This window comes from Strix uralensis, chromosome 4 (genome assembly GCF_047716275.1).
Source record: "Strix uralensis isolate ZFMK-TIS-50842 chromosome 4, bStrUra1, whole genome shotgun sequence".
Lineage (NCBI taxonomy): Eukaryota > Metazoa > Chordata > Aves > Strigiformes > Strigidae > Strix > Strix uralensis.
Window position 1 is genome coordinate 93205023 of NC_133975.1, and position 14954 is coordinate 93219976.

The following is a 14954-nucleotide window of genomic DNA, read 5'->3' on the forward strand; positions in this document are numbered from 1 at the left end:
ACTTCCGACGGCGGCGGCCGCGAGCCGCCAGCCCGAGGGCAGCAGACCGAGGGGCAGCGGGGTGACCGGCGGGCCGCCGGCCTCCTCGGGCCCCCGAACAAACGGCCGCAGCGGCGGCTGTGGGGCCCCTCGGCTCAGGGAGGGCCCTGGGGCCAGCCCAGGCCCGAGGAGCTTCTGGAAGAGCAGGCCGAGAGGCGGCCCTTAACGAAAGCGCCAAGTTAAGGACAAGAAGTGCCAGGTTAGGGCCAGGGGGGCTGGGTCTCCCTGAAACATCACCCAGGACTAGTCTTGCAAGGGAAAGCTGAACCTGGCAAGGGGTGTTACCAAGTAAAGAGGGGGAGTAGGAGAAAATACACTTCGTGGTTGTTTTGAATTCAAGTTACATATAAACTAGCAACCCTGTTTTAAAATGGCCCCACAAAAAAGCGTTATGAAAATAACTTGAAAGGATCTTTGCATTTAAAAATAAAAATATTAAAACTTAAGTGGCATCTTTTCAAGAAGCTTCACGTGGATCTGCAGCTCATTTGCAGAAGAAACAACAGCAATTTCAAACTTGAAACTTACCTTGCTATCCATGATATTTGAAGAATAATCCACAATGCCTTTTTAAAAGTGCATAACCTAACTGGGCTACTAATGTATAGGAAATGATGATACATGTAATCATTCTAAGTATTAAGACAGTATAATCCGAGGGACCATGCCATTCTATATGTTTAAAATAGATGTTGTATTTCACTCTTCGACTACACTACAGGAAGATCTATGGGAAAATGAAGCAGCACAAAAGTATCGCACGTAGAAGTTAGGTTTTACATAAGCATTTTGACACAAATACTGAGTTTCAGTAGGTCGTATGCATATGAAGTGCATTTTAAAAGAAGCCATTTTTAGACTGAAAGTGATGCCTAACCATTAACCAAATAAAACTATTTGTTATTTTAAGAGGGGAAAAAAAAACCCCAAACCAAAAAACCAAACATGGACATACAGCTGTAGCAGACTATTCTCTATTTATATTACTGATGTCAGGTTGATCTATTATGAAATGCCTATTAACAATAGCTTACACTGCTCACACTGCATGGCTGTGTACTAATTTACAAGTCTGCATGTACCACATCCAATGCTACTACACAGGAAAATGTATAGAACATGAAAAAGTGTGACCCTCTTGTCATATAAAAGCCAACAGCTTCCAGTTTTCAGCGTATCCACTTTCTAAACTACCACTCCTGCAGGCAGCTATCTAGCAACTCCATTTAGTAAAAGCATGAAAGGTCTAATACTTCCCTCTCAGTAATAGGAAAGCATTACTAGTAAGAAATAGGAATTCAGTAAGAAACTAAACTTACTGTTTGGGGCCTTCCCCCTGCCCACATTTAGGGCCACAGTGATCTAGCTAGATGGTTATTTTTAGTGCAGGCTCCTGCTTAAAGAGAAGGGAGGAAGAAAACACCCAGAATTAGAAAGATCAAATCAGTATGTGAACAGGTTAAATATTCTAAGAACAAAAAAAGTCTTTTATCAAACTAATGGGAATATAAGAAAATATATCGTTCTTGGTAATGGATCTTACTTGTACATGGTTTCCCATTTCTTTTCAGTGCATACTAATGAAAACAATACTATGTATTTTGTACTCACATATTCCAAATAACACTGAATGGCAGTTACACAGAATGATTACCAGGAGACTAAGGGCGAGTTAGGTTAATGTGTAAAGCCTCATGCCACAGTAAAGTCCAGATCACTGACTAGTATATCCAGTTCTGTTGTATAAATATTAGTATTTTTTCCCCTCTATGCACTATGTGTAACTTTTGAAGTACCTTTCCATCACAGAATGGATCATACTATGGTATGCTGCACTGAATACCCAGTGGCAACGTACATACTTTGCTAATGGATCTCCTCAGTATACTCTGAATCTGTGCGTTCACTAATGTAACTCACAGTGTGTATTAAATCGCATATTCAGACAGTAAAGTGTTGTAACATTGGCAAAAAAAGGCTTTTTCTACCCCAGATTTTCCAAGTTTATCTTGAAATCGTTCTGCATGTTGAAAGAAAAAGTTAACGAAGGAAAGTTACTTTTTATATTAAGAACCCCTCAGCAACACGTAATTTGTGTTCTACCCCCCAGCATCACAGACACAAAACATATTGTTATCACTGAGAATTAGTAACACTAATCTGAGCAAGAGGTAAACACTAGAAGTGACTTTATGAAGCAACATTTTGCATTCCGAAAGAGGAAAAATTGCTGAAGAACTTGCATAAGCCAAGCCAGAGATGCTACAATGAACATTCCTTCCTCCTTCCACTACTGAAGAAAACGTCAATTTCCACAAAATTCTTTTTTTTAATATGTCACAGCTGCTTCTAAATACTTATTTACCTGGATATTTAACACTCCAGCTTAAATTTTAATTGTCTTCCTCACCCAGATGCCTTCAGTCTCCTTAGTAAAGGAGGAGTACAAGCTTATGTCCAATGTATAAATAATAAAATAGATGAACGTACAGCTTTAGTTTAAGGCAGAAGAAAATAAGATGAAGTTTCACAACTTCAGCTTTCACTGAAGAATCTCAACAAGGACGTTAGGCAATCTGTCACATAGTGGCATTACAATGCATTTGTTGCATTACTACTACTACTACTGACAGAAAGAGAATGCCGTATTAGCAGGACAAAAAGCACTCAAAGTTCACTCTCCCTCTTCTCTGTATTTACTACAAACACAGCAAGTTGTGGATTTATTTAGGATTTGGAGAATTTTTGGTAAATGCTGATGCAAAATCGTAGGGGAAGAATGGGGAAGTAATTTCTTAGGGTAACATCAAGTTGCAGAAGAAAGAGGAAGGTTGTAGCATAGAAGTATGTAAAACAAAACACTGTCATGCAACTCAAGCATAACAAAAATAACATCTGAGCGTTACACTTCAAGTTAGAAAAATAATGTTTTGTGGTGTATACCCCTGTAGTATTACAGGGATGAGAAAGAACATACTGGGATCACATCTGCATTTGCAGGCTTCTAGTCACCTGACAAAGCAGGAGGTAGTTTTAAAAAAAACAATCCCTAATTTGGGAACACTTGTTGATTCAGAAAGCAGTGTTAATTAGCATGCTGCACAAGACTCCAAAAGAATGTCAGCCCTTAAATCAAATATATACATTTTTAATATCTGAAATATTTACATGGTGGAACCTTTACATGATCCCGTTTGTTAAGAACAGTGTTTTCAAGTGTCCTCTCCAGATACAAAGAACTAGTAACTCAAGGTCACAGTTATGTTTTCTGAACAGGTCAACCTGTATCCTTCAGTTAAATATAATATAGAGATACTGGAACACCTTTACTTAAATTGTTTGCTATTAAGAATTGTGTTTAAAAATTAAAAATGTTTTTGAGACAGTTTGCTCCCTGGAACACAGTCCTCCTGCAGTCAAAACAGTTCATAGCACATTATCGATTTGTCTTCTTACCCAGGTATGAGATAAAAAATGCAGTTTACAGTACATCTCATCATTTATACCATATCAGCCTATTTATAAAAACCCATACAAACAAGGCAGGAAAATATCACCCTCTTTTTGTGGACAATAAACTGCTTACAGTAGAAAACAAAAGTAGGGGCTAGTTTAACAATATGGATAAAAACAAGACTTCTGCTTTGTTTGAAAACTTACAGTTTAGTTTTTGTCAACTGCTATGGTCAGTTACATCCAAACAGGTATTTTTTTTCTAAATACTAAAAAAATGTTTTTAAAAATAATTTCTTTTAAAAAAAATGCATCTGATTATTTTGAAGACAGAAGGGATAATAGGGAAGGGCTAAAATGAAATTGAGCAGAAGATACCCTAGGTTTTAAAAAAAAAAAAAAAATTACTGAATTGAAGTCCTGCTCTTGTTTTAACTGAGCAAAGAATAAAAAACTTCCTGCAATCTGCACTTTCTAGGAAAGAAGCAGAGCATCTGCAAGAGAAGTTCCCAGCTTCATTAGTAATTCTAAATGGGCAACAAAGTACCAAGACTACTGCTGGTTCACATCAGAATGGAAAGTCTGAGGGAACTCCCTTTCCAGAGTCAGATGAGGGCACGAAATAACACAAAGCTGTTCTATGAAAGCAGCTCAAGCCACTTGTTTTTAAATTGTATTCTGATCATTCCTTAAATAAAAAGGAGGGAGAGTATGCAAAAAACAAAAAGCGCTGATAAATCTGCAGTAAAACAATTAGTCTTCATCTGTAATTGATATAGTTCCACATTAAGTGCAAATGTTTTGCAAAACAGGGGCTTTTTTTTTTTTCCTTAGTATTTACAAGAATCAGAGTAACATAACAAAGTTACCAGAGAGTGTGTACAGTAGCTGCAGCTTATAAAACATACCGGTAGTTGTACCTTGTGAATTATAAAGAGAACCAATGCAGGATTCAGATAACTAACTGAGAAGGGTAAAGGGGGCCTCAGAGCAGAGGACAAAAAAATTCACATTTTCTACATAAAAAAATACAGGTCTCAAGTCTCTGAGAACAGAGAAAATTCGAAGTCTTTGAATGATGGGGAAAAAAAAAGCCCAAAATTGAAATGGAACCCTAGAAGCAAGGAGAGTGCTTTATTTCACTAGACCAATCTTCTTCGCTTCTGTCTCGTATATCAACAACCTCCACATTTTGACTATGAAAACTTCAGCTTCTTCATCTAGTACCTGTAGGAAATACACATTTTATAGATTATTTTTTAGGTTAGGCATTTCAGTTATAAAGACTAATTCTAGACACATCAGAACCACAAAGTGGAGGTAGTGTAATCCAAGTTAAGCCTTTGAGGGAGGCACTGGATAAAACTTCAGTGAATTTGTCCATTCTGCATTTATCACCTGACTTGACTAGGCTCTGATTATATACTTGTATAATGCAGCTGTTGAGCACTAAGGGTATCAATACCCTAGTCTCCAAAAGTGGCTCGGGAAGAGGCAGAGAAATGGCAGGCTTGGGAAGAATGTAAGAACATACACATGTGGTATTTTCCCTTAGTTCTCTCCTAGTCTCTGCTCATTTTCAGCTTGGAACTTCCTTGGATATTTACTAAATAATCTCTCAGTGCATTTCTCTTCCTTGAATTTATTATCCAGGCTTTTATTGAATCCATGTAAACTTTTAGCATGCACAACATCTCTTAGGAAGTTCCCCAGGTCACCTACGAGTCACACCAAGAACAACCTACTAACTTCCGCTATAAATCTGGCTCCTCTCAACTTTGCCTCCAAGTTTCCTTATTAGAAGGGAGTCAACAATCAGTTTTTATTCACCTTTCAGTGTATGAAAACATAGTGAAACATTATTTCATAAAATTTCTCTCTTCCAACACCAGGCAAAAAAGAGCTTTTACTCTTCTAGAGAAAATTATGTTTTGCTCGTTAATTAAATAGACCCACTAAACCACTAATTATAAAAATCTAGTTACAAGAATAAGAAGGGATAAAAGTTTATATTTCTGATGCAGTTCTGTTATTGTTGATTCTTACCTCTACTGTGAGGGACAGAATCTTTGTTCCATATTTCTGAATACTGAGAAATTCCGAACAGGGATCAGTAATTTCTACCTAGATGCTGTAACTGCAACATCATGCCTGTGCTAGCATGATCTGTTTAATCAAAACAGCTTTCATACCTAATGCATGTTTTCTACGTATGTTCTATGAATGCCAAATATTTCTGTTATGGACTCCTACTATTTCTCAGAATTGATTATTAGCTTCAGTATAACGTAGAAGGTGTATCAGTTACACAATTTCTGCTTACCATGGCAACATCATCCAGTATGCTCTGTGGTGAGCTGTGAGCCATAACCTGAAAGAAACAAATGTTTTTAGACTGAAAACTTGAAGTAAACCATATAAACATCTTTGGACAAAAACCAGTTACTTCTCAAGGATTTGGAATGCTTTGCACATGCAAAAAATATTTGCAGTTCATTAGTTCCCAGTATTAACCAGGGCAAAAATTAGTATTAAACTACATGAGATTCCATCATAGTGAGCACTGGTTTACAGCTAGTTACTGAGGAACAAATTCCAGGAAGCTCCAGAGATTCAACAGGTCCTGTATTTGCTGGTTATTTTTGTATCTCCTATTAAGCTCTCCTAATTTAAGGAATAAGGTCCCCTTCCTTCAACAATGAATTCCTAATGGAAGGCAAAGGCAAAATTTTCCCTGTATCACTCTTCATAACTGAATTTTCTTTGTGCCTGTTAAGTTTCCAATTCTTTTCAGGACCAGAAAATGATATTTTAAAAAAATATATATAATTTAAACAAATATTCAACTTTTGTTTTTCACTTTCTACTAACCACCTGTGCCACAAAACTATCACTTGCTTTGCCTCTCCCACAGTAGCCCTAAAAAATAAACCAGAACAGCCATTATGAATGCGAGTACCACGAAAGCTGAAAAGTTTTTGAAATTCCCTAGTGATGAAAAGCCATAGAGTTGTCATGACAGATTTAAAAAGGCAAGTTATTAGAATTTAGTTTGTAATCTGATGGAAGAAGCTACACAGAGTTTAGTTTAAACAAGTCATGCAACAGCTAAAAGGTAGAGCAGAATGACTTCTAAAGCTAAACTCTAAAAACCTTAGTATTTGCTTACTACTAAAGCAACAACAGCACCTAAAAAGCTTAAGAAGTTAATCTAGTTAATCCAAAGATGTACGTAAAAGTCAAGCTACTGGCTTTTTTTCCTGAATTCACACAAATCCTATTTTTAAATTAAAATTGTTAATGGCCAATGAGATATTAACTCTGAAATCTAATGATAAAACTATCAGTTAAAACAGCTGCTCTTGCCAACTGCTCATTTCTTTATCCAGTTCCGCATGTTTATCTAACAGATAACAGAGAGCATCCACCATGCACATATTGTGCATAAGCATGAAAGGAGGTAACTTGTAAAACATTAGAATACATATTGATTCCAAGTACACCAACTGTCTCTGATGATCAATATAACAGATTACAGAGAAGCTAAGAACAGTCTGCCTTCAAATACAGATACTGTAGTCATTGCTGCAGCTTAGATAGGGAGCAAAACCCAGACTTCACAAAGGAAGTGGAAGATATTAACCTTAGAACAAACAAAGTCAACTAGCGTGGCTTCTTCTTCACCAATATATTCTATTATTTTCTTGTTGATCCATGGTCTAATTCGACGTTCCATTAGTGTCTAGAAAAAGAAAAAAACCCACCATAATTTCCATAAATTTTACTGTCTTGAAACAATACTGCCAGATAAGCAGCTAGAAGACCCAGACTATTTAGCAGAAGATACATTTTGCTATCAATGAGATAACCCTTAGAAATTTGCCAACTCCCAAGTATTTCTGACAGCCATTCAAATGTGTTTCTACAGGATCTTTTTTCCCCCTTCCATAGAACTACTCAACAATTTGTAGCAACATTCAGGAGAGACCGAACAAAAATAAGCACGCATACTTCAGAATAAGTATTATATATGGACAAGGAATACAGTACTCAGGTTTGATTCCATTTGATGATGATGCTCCAATTCACTGGGGTTCCAGGAACATTGTTTTTCTATTCAATTCCAAGGTTTGTCTGGAAAAATCATGCTTTTCTGTGAATGGTTAAAAGAAATCAACTTACTGAATCCACAATTGACCAATCAAGAGGATAAGCAAAGAGCTCTGGTTTTGCTGTGGGAATCTTCTCAATGAGACTCTTAATATGTTTACGTTTCTCTTCTGTATTGACACTGCCTTTGATATTGCTTTTATCTTCTTCTCCATAATCCAGGGGAACAAGTTTCCTTTTCCGGGGCACATCATCACTGTCTTCGTCATCAAATTTATTGAAAACACTATCCACAGCAAGCTTCTTCCTTTTTACAGCATTGGGCTGATTAGGACTATTGCAGGCACCTACAACCCAAAAGGCAGAATAACATATTCATAAACAGCAACTGAAACTAGTTTGCTCTTCACATGTTTCTTGAGGAGTACCAGTCTGTATGTTACATAAGTGTCTGTGAATGCCTAGCATCAGTGTTTTAGTCTCTCAAACTCTGTTATAAAAATGGCTAAAGATGTGAAGATCTCAGAGCTTGTTCTAGATTTTTGAAAAATAGGCTCGTCTTTCTCTGCCCTGAAACCAGTTAGCACCCTTGCTGAGGGAGGACTATAGCATGAGTTCAAACCTTAGCAGAGGCAGAGAACAGGAGTGAAAGGCTGCAATGAATCTAGTTGTAGAAAAAGTGTTAATCAGTTAGTCTAACACCATACAGCCTCTCTTCATTCAAGATCTAACACAGTGTGAGTTCAAACTGCAGCCCCAGTATAATTTAATCAAAATAGTAAATAACAAATACACAAACCTCCTGGAATACAAATATCCTTAGTGCTGCTGCTCAGAAAAACATTTTTTTAAAAACACCAAGAAATAAGTACTAAGGATCTCTACACTCACGTTCCATTCACAATTGTCATCAATTCATTGTGTTATTCTAAGAGGAAGAAAAAAATAACCTAATTTTCAGTGTTCCTCTTTTAAAAGAGTCTTTGTAAATAAATCTAAGAACTATCTAGGGCTTAAACCTAACATATACTTACATCAATAAAAAGTAGCAATGAGCTTTAAAAGGGATATTTAGAGATCTATTAAGGTGAAAAATCATGTGGAAATAACTAATTCCAGCTCAGAGCATTCCTAAAAAAATTAAGCCTTGAGGATGCCAAACCTTGTGTCCCTTTCTCCCCTCCAGATTTTGGAAGAATAGAGATCTACAAAAAAAATTTATCTTCTGGATAGGAGAAATCAAGCACAGCATCTGGATAACAAGCGCTTGACATAAGTATGTCAAAACATGCAATATATTTGGTAAACTGCGTGGCTACTCAGCTTGGCATTTTTCTATCTCATCCCATACGCAACATTAAAATAAAATGTAAACTTGCCCAATTTGAGGCTAAGTCCTATTTTGGGCCGATGCTCCTCCGGCTGCTGTTGATCAGGTGAATTTTCATGAGGGATAATAATGCCACAGGGAGATTCATCACCGGGTGTGTTAGGAGTTGCATTTCCACTAGCAGAAGAAACAGATGGGGCAGAACTGATGGGTCGTAAAGTTGGTTTAAGGCAGGGCTTCTGTTCAGGCTCCTCCTCCTCTTCCTCCGGCTCTTCTCTTTTTTCCTCTTTTTCTGCCTTTTCTTCCTCTTCCTCCTCAGACTCTGGCTCTTGTTTTATTTGTGGCTGCCTACGCCGCTCAGCCTCCTGCTCCATCTACATGAAAGATGCAATTAGGAAAAAAGAAGCTTTTTCAAAACCAGCACTGTTTGAAAAGAATATAAAGATCATCTGTTTCCTAAAGAAGTCTCTGTTAGTCAAGAATAAATACATGAAACTACTGCCATTATAATCAGAAATACCGATTAATTCAAATTAATTTTCAAACTCCATCCAAACATAGATCTGGAAAGTTACTTTTTGTTTCCAGTGTTCTTACTGCATATCTGGACTTCTTTTTAAGAAAAAGTCAACAGAGTAAATATTAACTATCAAATCTCTTACACAGTTTTGCTCAGTACCACCAGAATACCAAAGGCTTTTTTTTCCTGTCAGACCAAGAGCTACTTACCCTCTGGAGTTCTGCGTCTGGATCTGGGTGTCCTTCTGCCAGAAGGCGCTGCCTAATTTCTTCTAATTCTTCCTTCTCCCTTTTCCTATCCCGTTCATCTGCTTCCATCTCTTTCTCCCTGTCTCGTAGCCTCTTCTGAAGAGCACTACCCCTATAAAACATACGGATTTTGTACTTCAAAGAATGTTCCAATGAGAACCTTGTACCACAATACAAGAGATACCTGATACAGATGTATCTTCCACTAAATGAAAATAAGATTTGTAAGAGCATCTGATGTCCTCTAGTTTTGTAACAGAAGAATCTAAGATACCAGTTCCCAACGTTACTATACAGAATTTTCCCCATGACATTAAAAAAAACGTAGACAACGTGACTGCCAATCTTCTTATAAAAAGAATCAAATTATTTCAGAGATTTTTACTTGACAAGAACCAGTTTTGCTAAACTAGTTTGATGCAAATTTTAATTAGTCTCATGCTGAAGGATCTTCCCCATCCTTTACAGAGTTAACAAGCTTGTTGTTCATACAATTTACAGCTTCCTTACAGTGAATTGTTTAGAGGCATGCTTGATCCCTTCTCCCTGCCCCCACCACCTTATTTTGGCATTACACTGACCTCTGCTCCTCCTCACCCACAAGATAAGTGATAGGAAGGAACAGCTACTCCCAAGCATTAACCAAGTAGCAGTAAGGAGTTTCCCTTTTCCCTCTTGCACTTATCAAGTGACACCAAAATAATTTAGATAATTATATAGCCCTCACATCGATACATAATCAGTCAAATAAACTCCATAAGCCTCTGCCAACAAACCCCACAATTGTGTTAGAATGAACAATGAAGATGAACAATGAAGATTTTACTGTTAGGAATCAATACAAAGACATACCTATAGTATTTTGGATCATCTCTGTCATCATCATAATCTTCTAAGAATTCTTTTAACCGTTTGGCTTCTTTTGCCTGCAAGAAATTGAAATATAAGTGATGTTATAAAATGATTTCTGGTTTTCTTTCCAATAGTTTAAAATTTAGTAATATTATTAGTAAGTTAATTTTGGATCTACTGTGCTTCAAACTGAAAATACGGAGTTTTCTAGACAGAAAGTAGGAAAGTTTTGGAATTGTATCAACTTCCAGGGATCCGTCAACGTGCTATCACATGTTCAACACCAGATACTACATCCCAGGTCCACTGGGATCATGTCTCTGATTTGCAGCCTACTGTTCCATTATTAGCATTTCAAAGTGTTTTTAAATGTTACACACAGCCTTTTTTTTTTTCCTTACATCACAAAAGAAGAGGACCAAAGTTCCTGTTCTTCAAATCTATAAGTCTGGTATTGGATATTTTAACATGGCAGCTTAAGTGTATTTTATCAGTACTGTTTTGTTTCAAGAGCTGTGCTTTTTAAAAAAGATTTAGTTATGCACAGAAACAAATTTACTGGATACTTCCAGGATAAGCACTCTCCTGCTGTGTTACTAATCCAAACCATGTGGCACCGTATTAATGCACAGGTCTAAAACTGAAGGGGGTGAGGGTGATAGAGAGGTGATACTTTTCCCCCCCTCTGATAAAATGAAAAAAAGAAAGCAGTTCTTTAAGGAGAATATAAATTAGGACATTCTAACCTGTATCAAAGCAGTATCTTTAAACCAACAGTAAGATACTTCTATGCTAATGACAAGAAACAAATTACGATTATGGTTGTAAATGCACCATGAAACAACACTGCTCTCTACAACTGCCATCCACAGCCAGCATCCAGGAGCATGAATAGAAAATATCCTTGAGTTAAACATCTTTTTCCCCTCTCAAGCATTTAGGGGGAAAATTAGATTTCACGTAAAACAATGTATTTTCTAATTTTCTATTTATTTTTTTTCTTTCCTGTGTCTCTTTGCATATTTTGCTTTGAAGCAATTCCCAATCCATCTTCAGCACAAAAATATGACATTACAGAAGAATCTATCTTTCAAAGGTGTCTTTTCAGACAAAACTTCCAAGTGTTACATTGACAACTGTGATAATTTCACAACTAATGAACTAAATACACACACTTATGAAGTGCTAGATATATTATAGAATATTGTATTACATATTATAGAAGGTTCAGACACGAGCAGGTTAGAAGTAAAAAGACTGGTCTAGTTCCACCTGCATGACATAGAACACATCATAGGTTTTGCTACAAATCTGACACAAATAAAGGTAACAAATATAATAGTGCATGATGACCAAACCACAGTATTTTGCAACTGCCTACTTCTCCCTCTTTTGCCTTCACAAGACCAAGACACTAGGCTTTGTTTTCCAGACTCTCAATAGTAGTCCCACTTATTAGACATCATTTATTTCAAGTCTATTAAATCTTTTTTTTTTTTTTTAAATAAAAACATACATGGTGTTTATACAAAATGAGAGCTCTACCACTATCCATAAAGAGAGCAGTAGAATGTTCCATTCTAAACGGGAACCAAAGAACAAGCAGGAAAAATTACAAGCCTTACCATTTCCCTCCTCCTTTCTTCTTCCCTTTCAGCCTCTTTTTCATATTCTCGACTCTTTTTCCGTTCTCTGATTTCCCAGTTCTTAAGACGCTACAACAGAAGAAAAAAAAAAACACACACTCCAATCTCAGGAACGTTAAGGACAGTGGTACTACTCTGAAGTTAGTTTGGATTATTGTTTAAAATCAACTGCATTAAAATTAAGAAAATTATTTGTTTATAATTTAAAACACTGGAATAAGAAGTCCAAAGTTGTTCTGACAGTGACTTACATATTCTGCTCCAACTGATGTAGGGAAAGGATTAAAAGTGTATTTAAAAAAAGGAGAGGGAGAAGGAATGACGTATTTTATAGTAGAAGACTTGTTATCACCCCTCAGAAACAATTTCCTCTTTAAGGAACACTAGAAATCCCAACCCACCTCTTGATATGCAGCTTCTTTTTCCCGCAGTTTCCTCTCTAGTTTTCGGCGTTCATAGGCTTCTTCTTCATCTTCTTCTCGGTCTCTCTTCTTATCCTTCTCCCGTTCCCGTTCCCGCTCGCGTTCTCTTTCCCTCTCCCGCTCGCGTTCTCTTTCCCTCTCCCGCTCGCGTTCTCTTTCCCTCTCCCGCTCGCGTTCCCTGTCTCTGCTTTTTTCTCTGAAGGAAGGAAAAAGTCCAAAGTTAATTACAGAGCCTTCCTCTCCACTCAATCAAATGATTTAACTTCAAATGCATAATGCACTATTTATAGCATCTTGCAAGTTATTCTTCTGCAATGGTACAAGATCATTAGCTGATATAGCAATGGACATAAATCAATACATCTAATATATTCAAAAACCCATTTACCTAAAAGTAGTTGTTTGAGCACTAACCATTATATAGTGGTATCTATAGAAACGAAGCATGAGCACATGGCAATTCTTATCAGGCTGTGTTAGGAGCTCTCCATATATAAATGAAAGCTAAAAAGCCCACAAGTAAAGGGTATACTTAATAAATCCTTCAAGTTTACATGGCTTACAGACAGCTTGAACTCTACTGACAAGATGATTTAAAGTGAAACAGCTATTTTTTTCTATGGCAAAGACAGAAAAAGCAGCATCTAGAGCCTGACACGGTTAGCCACAGTTTAAGACTGAAAGAGGAATCCCCTTGCTTTTCCTTACATAAACCCCAAACAAACAAAAAAAACCCCCACAACAAAAAGGATACCATAGACATAAGAGAACCTCAAGTAGGAATAAAGCTACCCATGAAAAAGTAAGAGAGATCTGAGATAAAACCAGTATTCTTAAGTCATGGGTGGGTGGCTGCTTACTGCATATTGCAGTCCTTATATTCCTGTGCTATGGAAGGAATCAAGTATTCTTCCAATTTGTGCAAATACAACATTTTCTAAAATTTTGATTTCCTTTTTACTCTGATCTTCTAAAAGGACCATTCTCTTTCGAATGGCAGCTGATCTGCTGAACTATACACACTTAGTAAACAGCACTAGGAAAAAATGAAATAAATAGCAACTCAAGTGCATTTACCTTGATCTGCTCCGATCCTTGTTGCGATCTGAACTCCTTTCACGATCTCTGTCACGATCTCGGTCTCGTTCGCGGTCTCTGTCTCGGTCCTTAGTTCGGTCCCGATCCCTATCTCGCTCTCGTTCACGCTCCCGTTCCTTCTCCTTCTCTCGTTCACGCTCCCTCTCTCTTTCACGCTCCCTCCTTTCTCGTTCACGCTCCCGTTCCCTTTCTCTTTCTCTGCGTTCTTTTTCAATTTCCTGTCTTTCTTTCTCCTTTTTGCCTTTTTCCTCCTCCAGTTTCTAAAAACCAACAAGAGAACTTTCATAGTTAATTCTGCAGTTATAGGAACTGGATATTCCCGGCGCAACACACAAGGCTGGTAATGGAAATACCAAAACCGCCACTGATTTTAAAATATTAAATAGGGTTTGGTGGGTATTTTTTGGAACTCATAAGTATGAAATCAAAATGCAGCAATCACAAGACTAAGTTTCGTGCAAAAGCATAGATCTACACAGACCAGCAATCTCCAACCTTAGCAGAGTAGGGCTGGCCTCGTATTGTAAGCTGACTAAACTGCACATACACAGTGCACTGCCAGTCATGATTCAGGTGGGCCACAAATTCTATTGACCCTCTAAACCGCTTGAATACAAGCAAAGTGAACTTCTAGCTGATAGAATTCTGTTCAACTAGGAAAATATATTTCAAGGGAATGCTTACTGGGACAGTGAGTTGTTTCCCAAAAAGTCTTGGCAGACCAAAACCATCCTATATGAAAGCTTGGGTAAAGAAATTTATCCACTTACACGTGGTGCATGTGGTTAAACAGTGAAGAGAGCTGCACCCTTTCCCCTTTTCCCTCCCTAAAAAAGTTCTAACAATTCATTGGCAAGAACAGGACTCTGCAGAATGGAATCCTTAATTTCCACCACTGCAAGATGGAGAGAGTTAAAAAAAGGTTGGAAATAGCTCTTTTGAAACACAGAAACTAAAGGGTTACCTGCTACAGTTTTACTAAAAATTGTACAAAATTGCCACTTTTTTTTCAATTAGAAACAGTTCCTATGACCAGAATTCCTATAAGACAATAGAAAATACATCAACAGAATGATAGATAAATCCATCCTTGGAAGCAATTGTTATGTGTTAACTTACAGATGCTGTGCTAGGACATGGACCGCCAACACTGGATTAACCTTGCCTATAAGCTATGTTTCTGGGAGGAAGAGCAAGTACACGGTTCACAAATATACCAAATAACAACCAAATACA

General features: G+C 37.3%; 1 protein-coding gene across 2 annotated transcripts in view; it reads right to left on the reverse strand.

Moving 5' to 3' along the window:
* Positions 1–3171: 3171 nt before the first annotated feature.
* Positions 3172–14954, reverse strand: part of RBM25 (RNA binding motif protein 25) — a 34426-nt gene continuing 22643 nt past the window's right edge. For both annotated transcript variants that reach the window (XM_074867947.1, XM_074867946.1), the window contains 10 exons: positions 13698–13978; positions 12600–12816; positions 12178–12267; positions 10553–10626; positions 9662–9812; positions 8982–9306; positions 7675–7949; positions 7136–7234; positions 5816–5863; positions 3172–4719 (listed from right to left, as the gene is read on the reverse strand). In XM_074867947.1, the coding sequence (XP_074724048.1) occupies positions 4627–4719; positions 5816–5863; positions 7136–7234; positions 7675–7949; positions 8982–9306; positions 9662–9812; positions 10553–10626; positions 12178–12267; positions 12600–12816; positions 13698–13978 (1653 nt within the window). In that variant the 3' untranslated portion in view covers positions 3172–4626. The remainder of the gene's footprint in view (positions 4720–5815; positions 5864–7135; positions 7235–7674; positions 7950–8981; positions 9307–9661; positions 9813–10552; positions 10627–12177; positions 12268–12599; positions 12817–13697; positions 13979–14954) is intronic.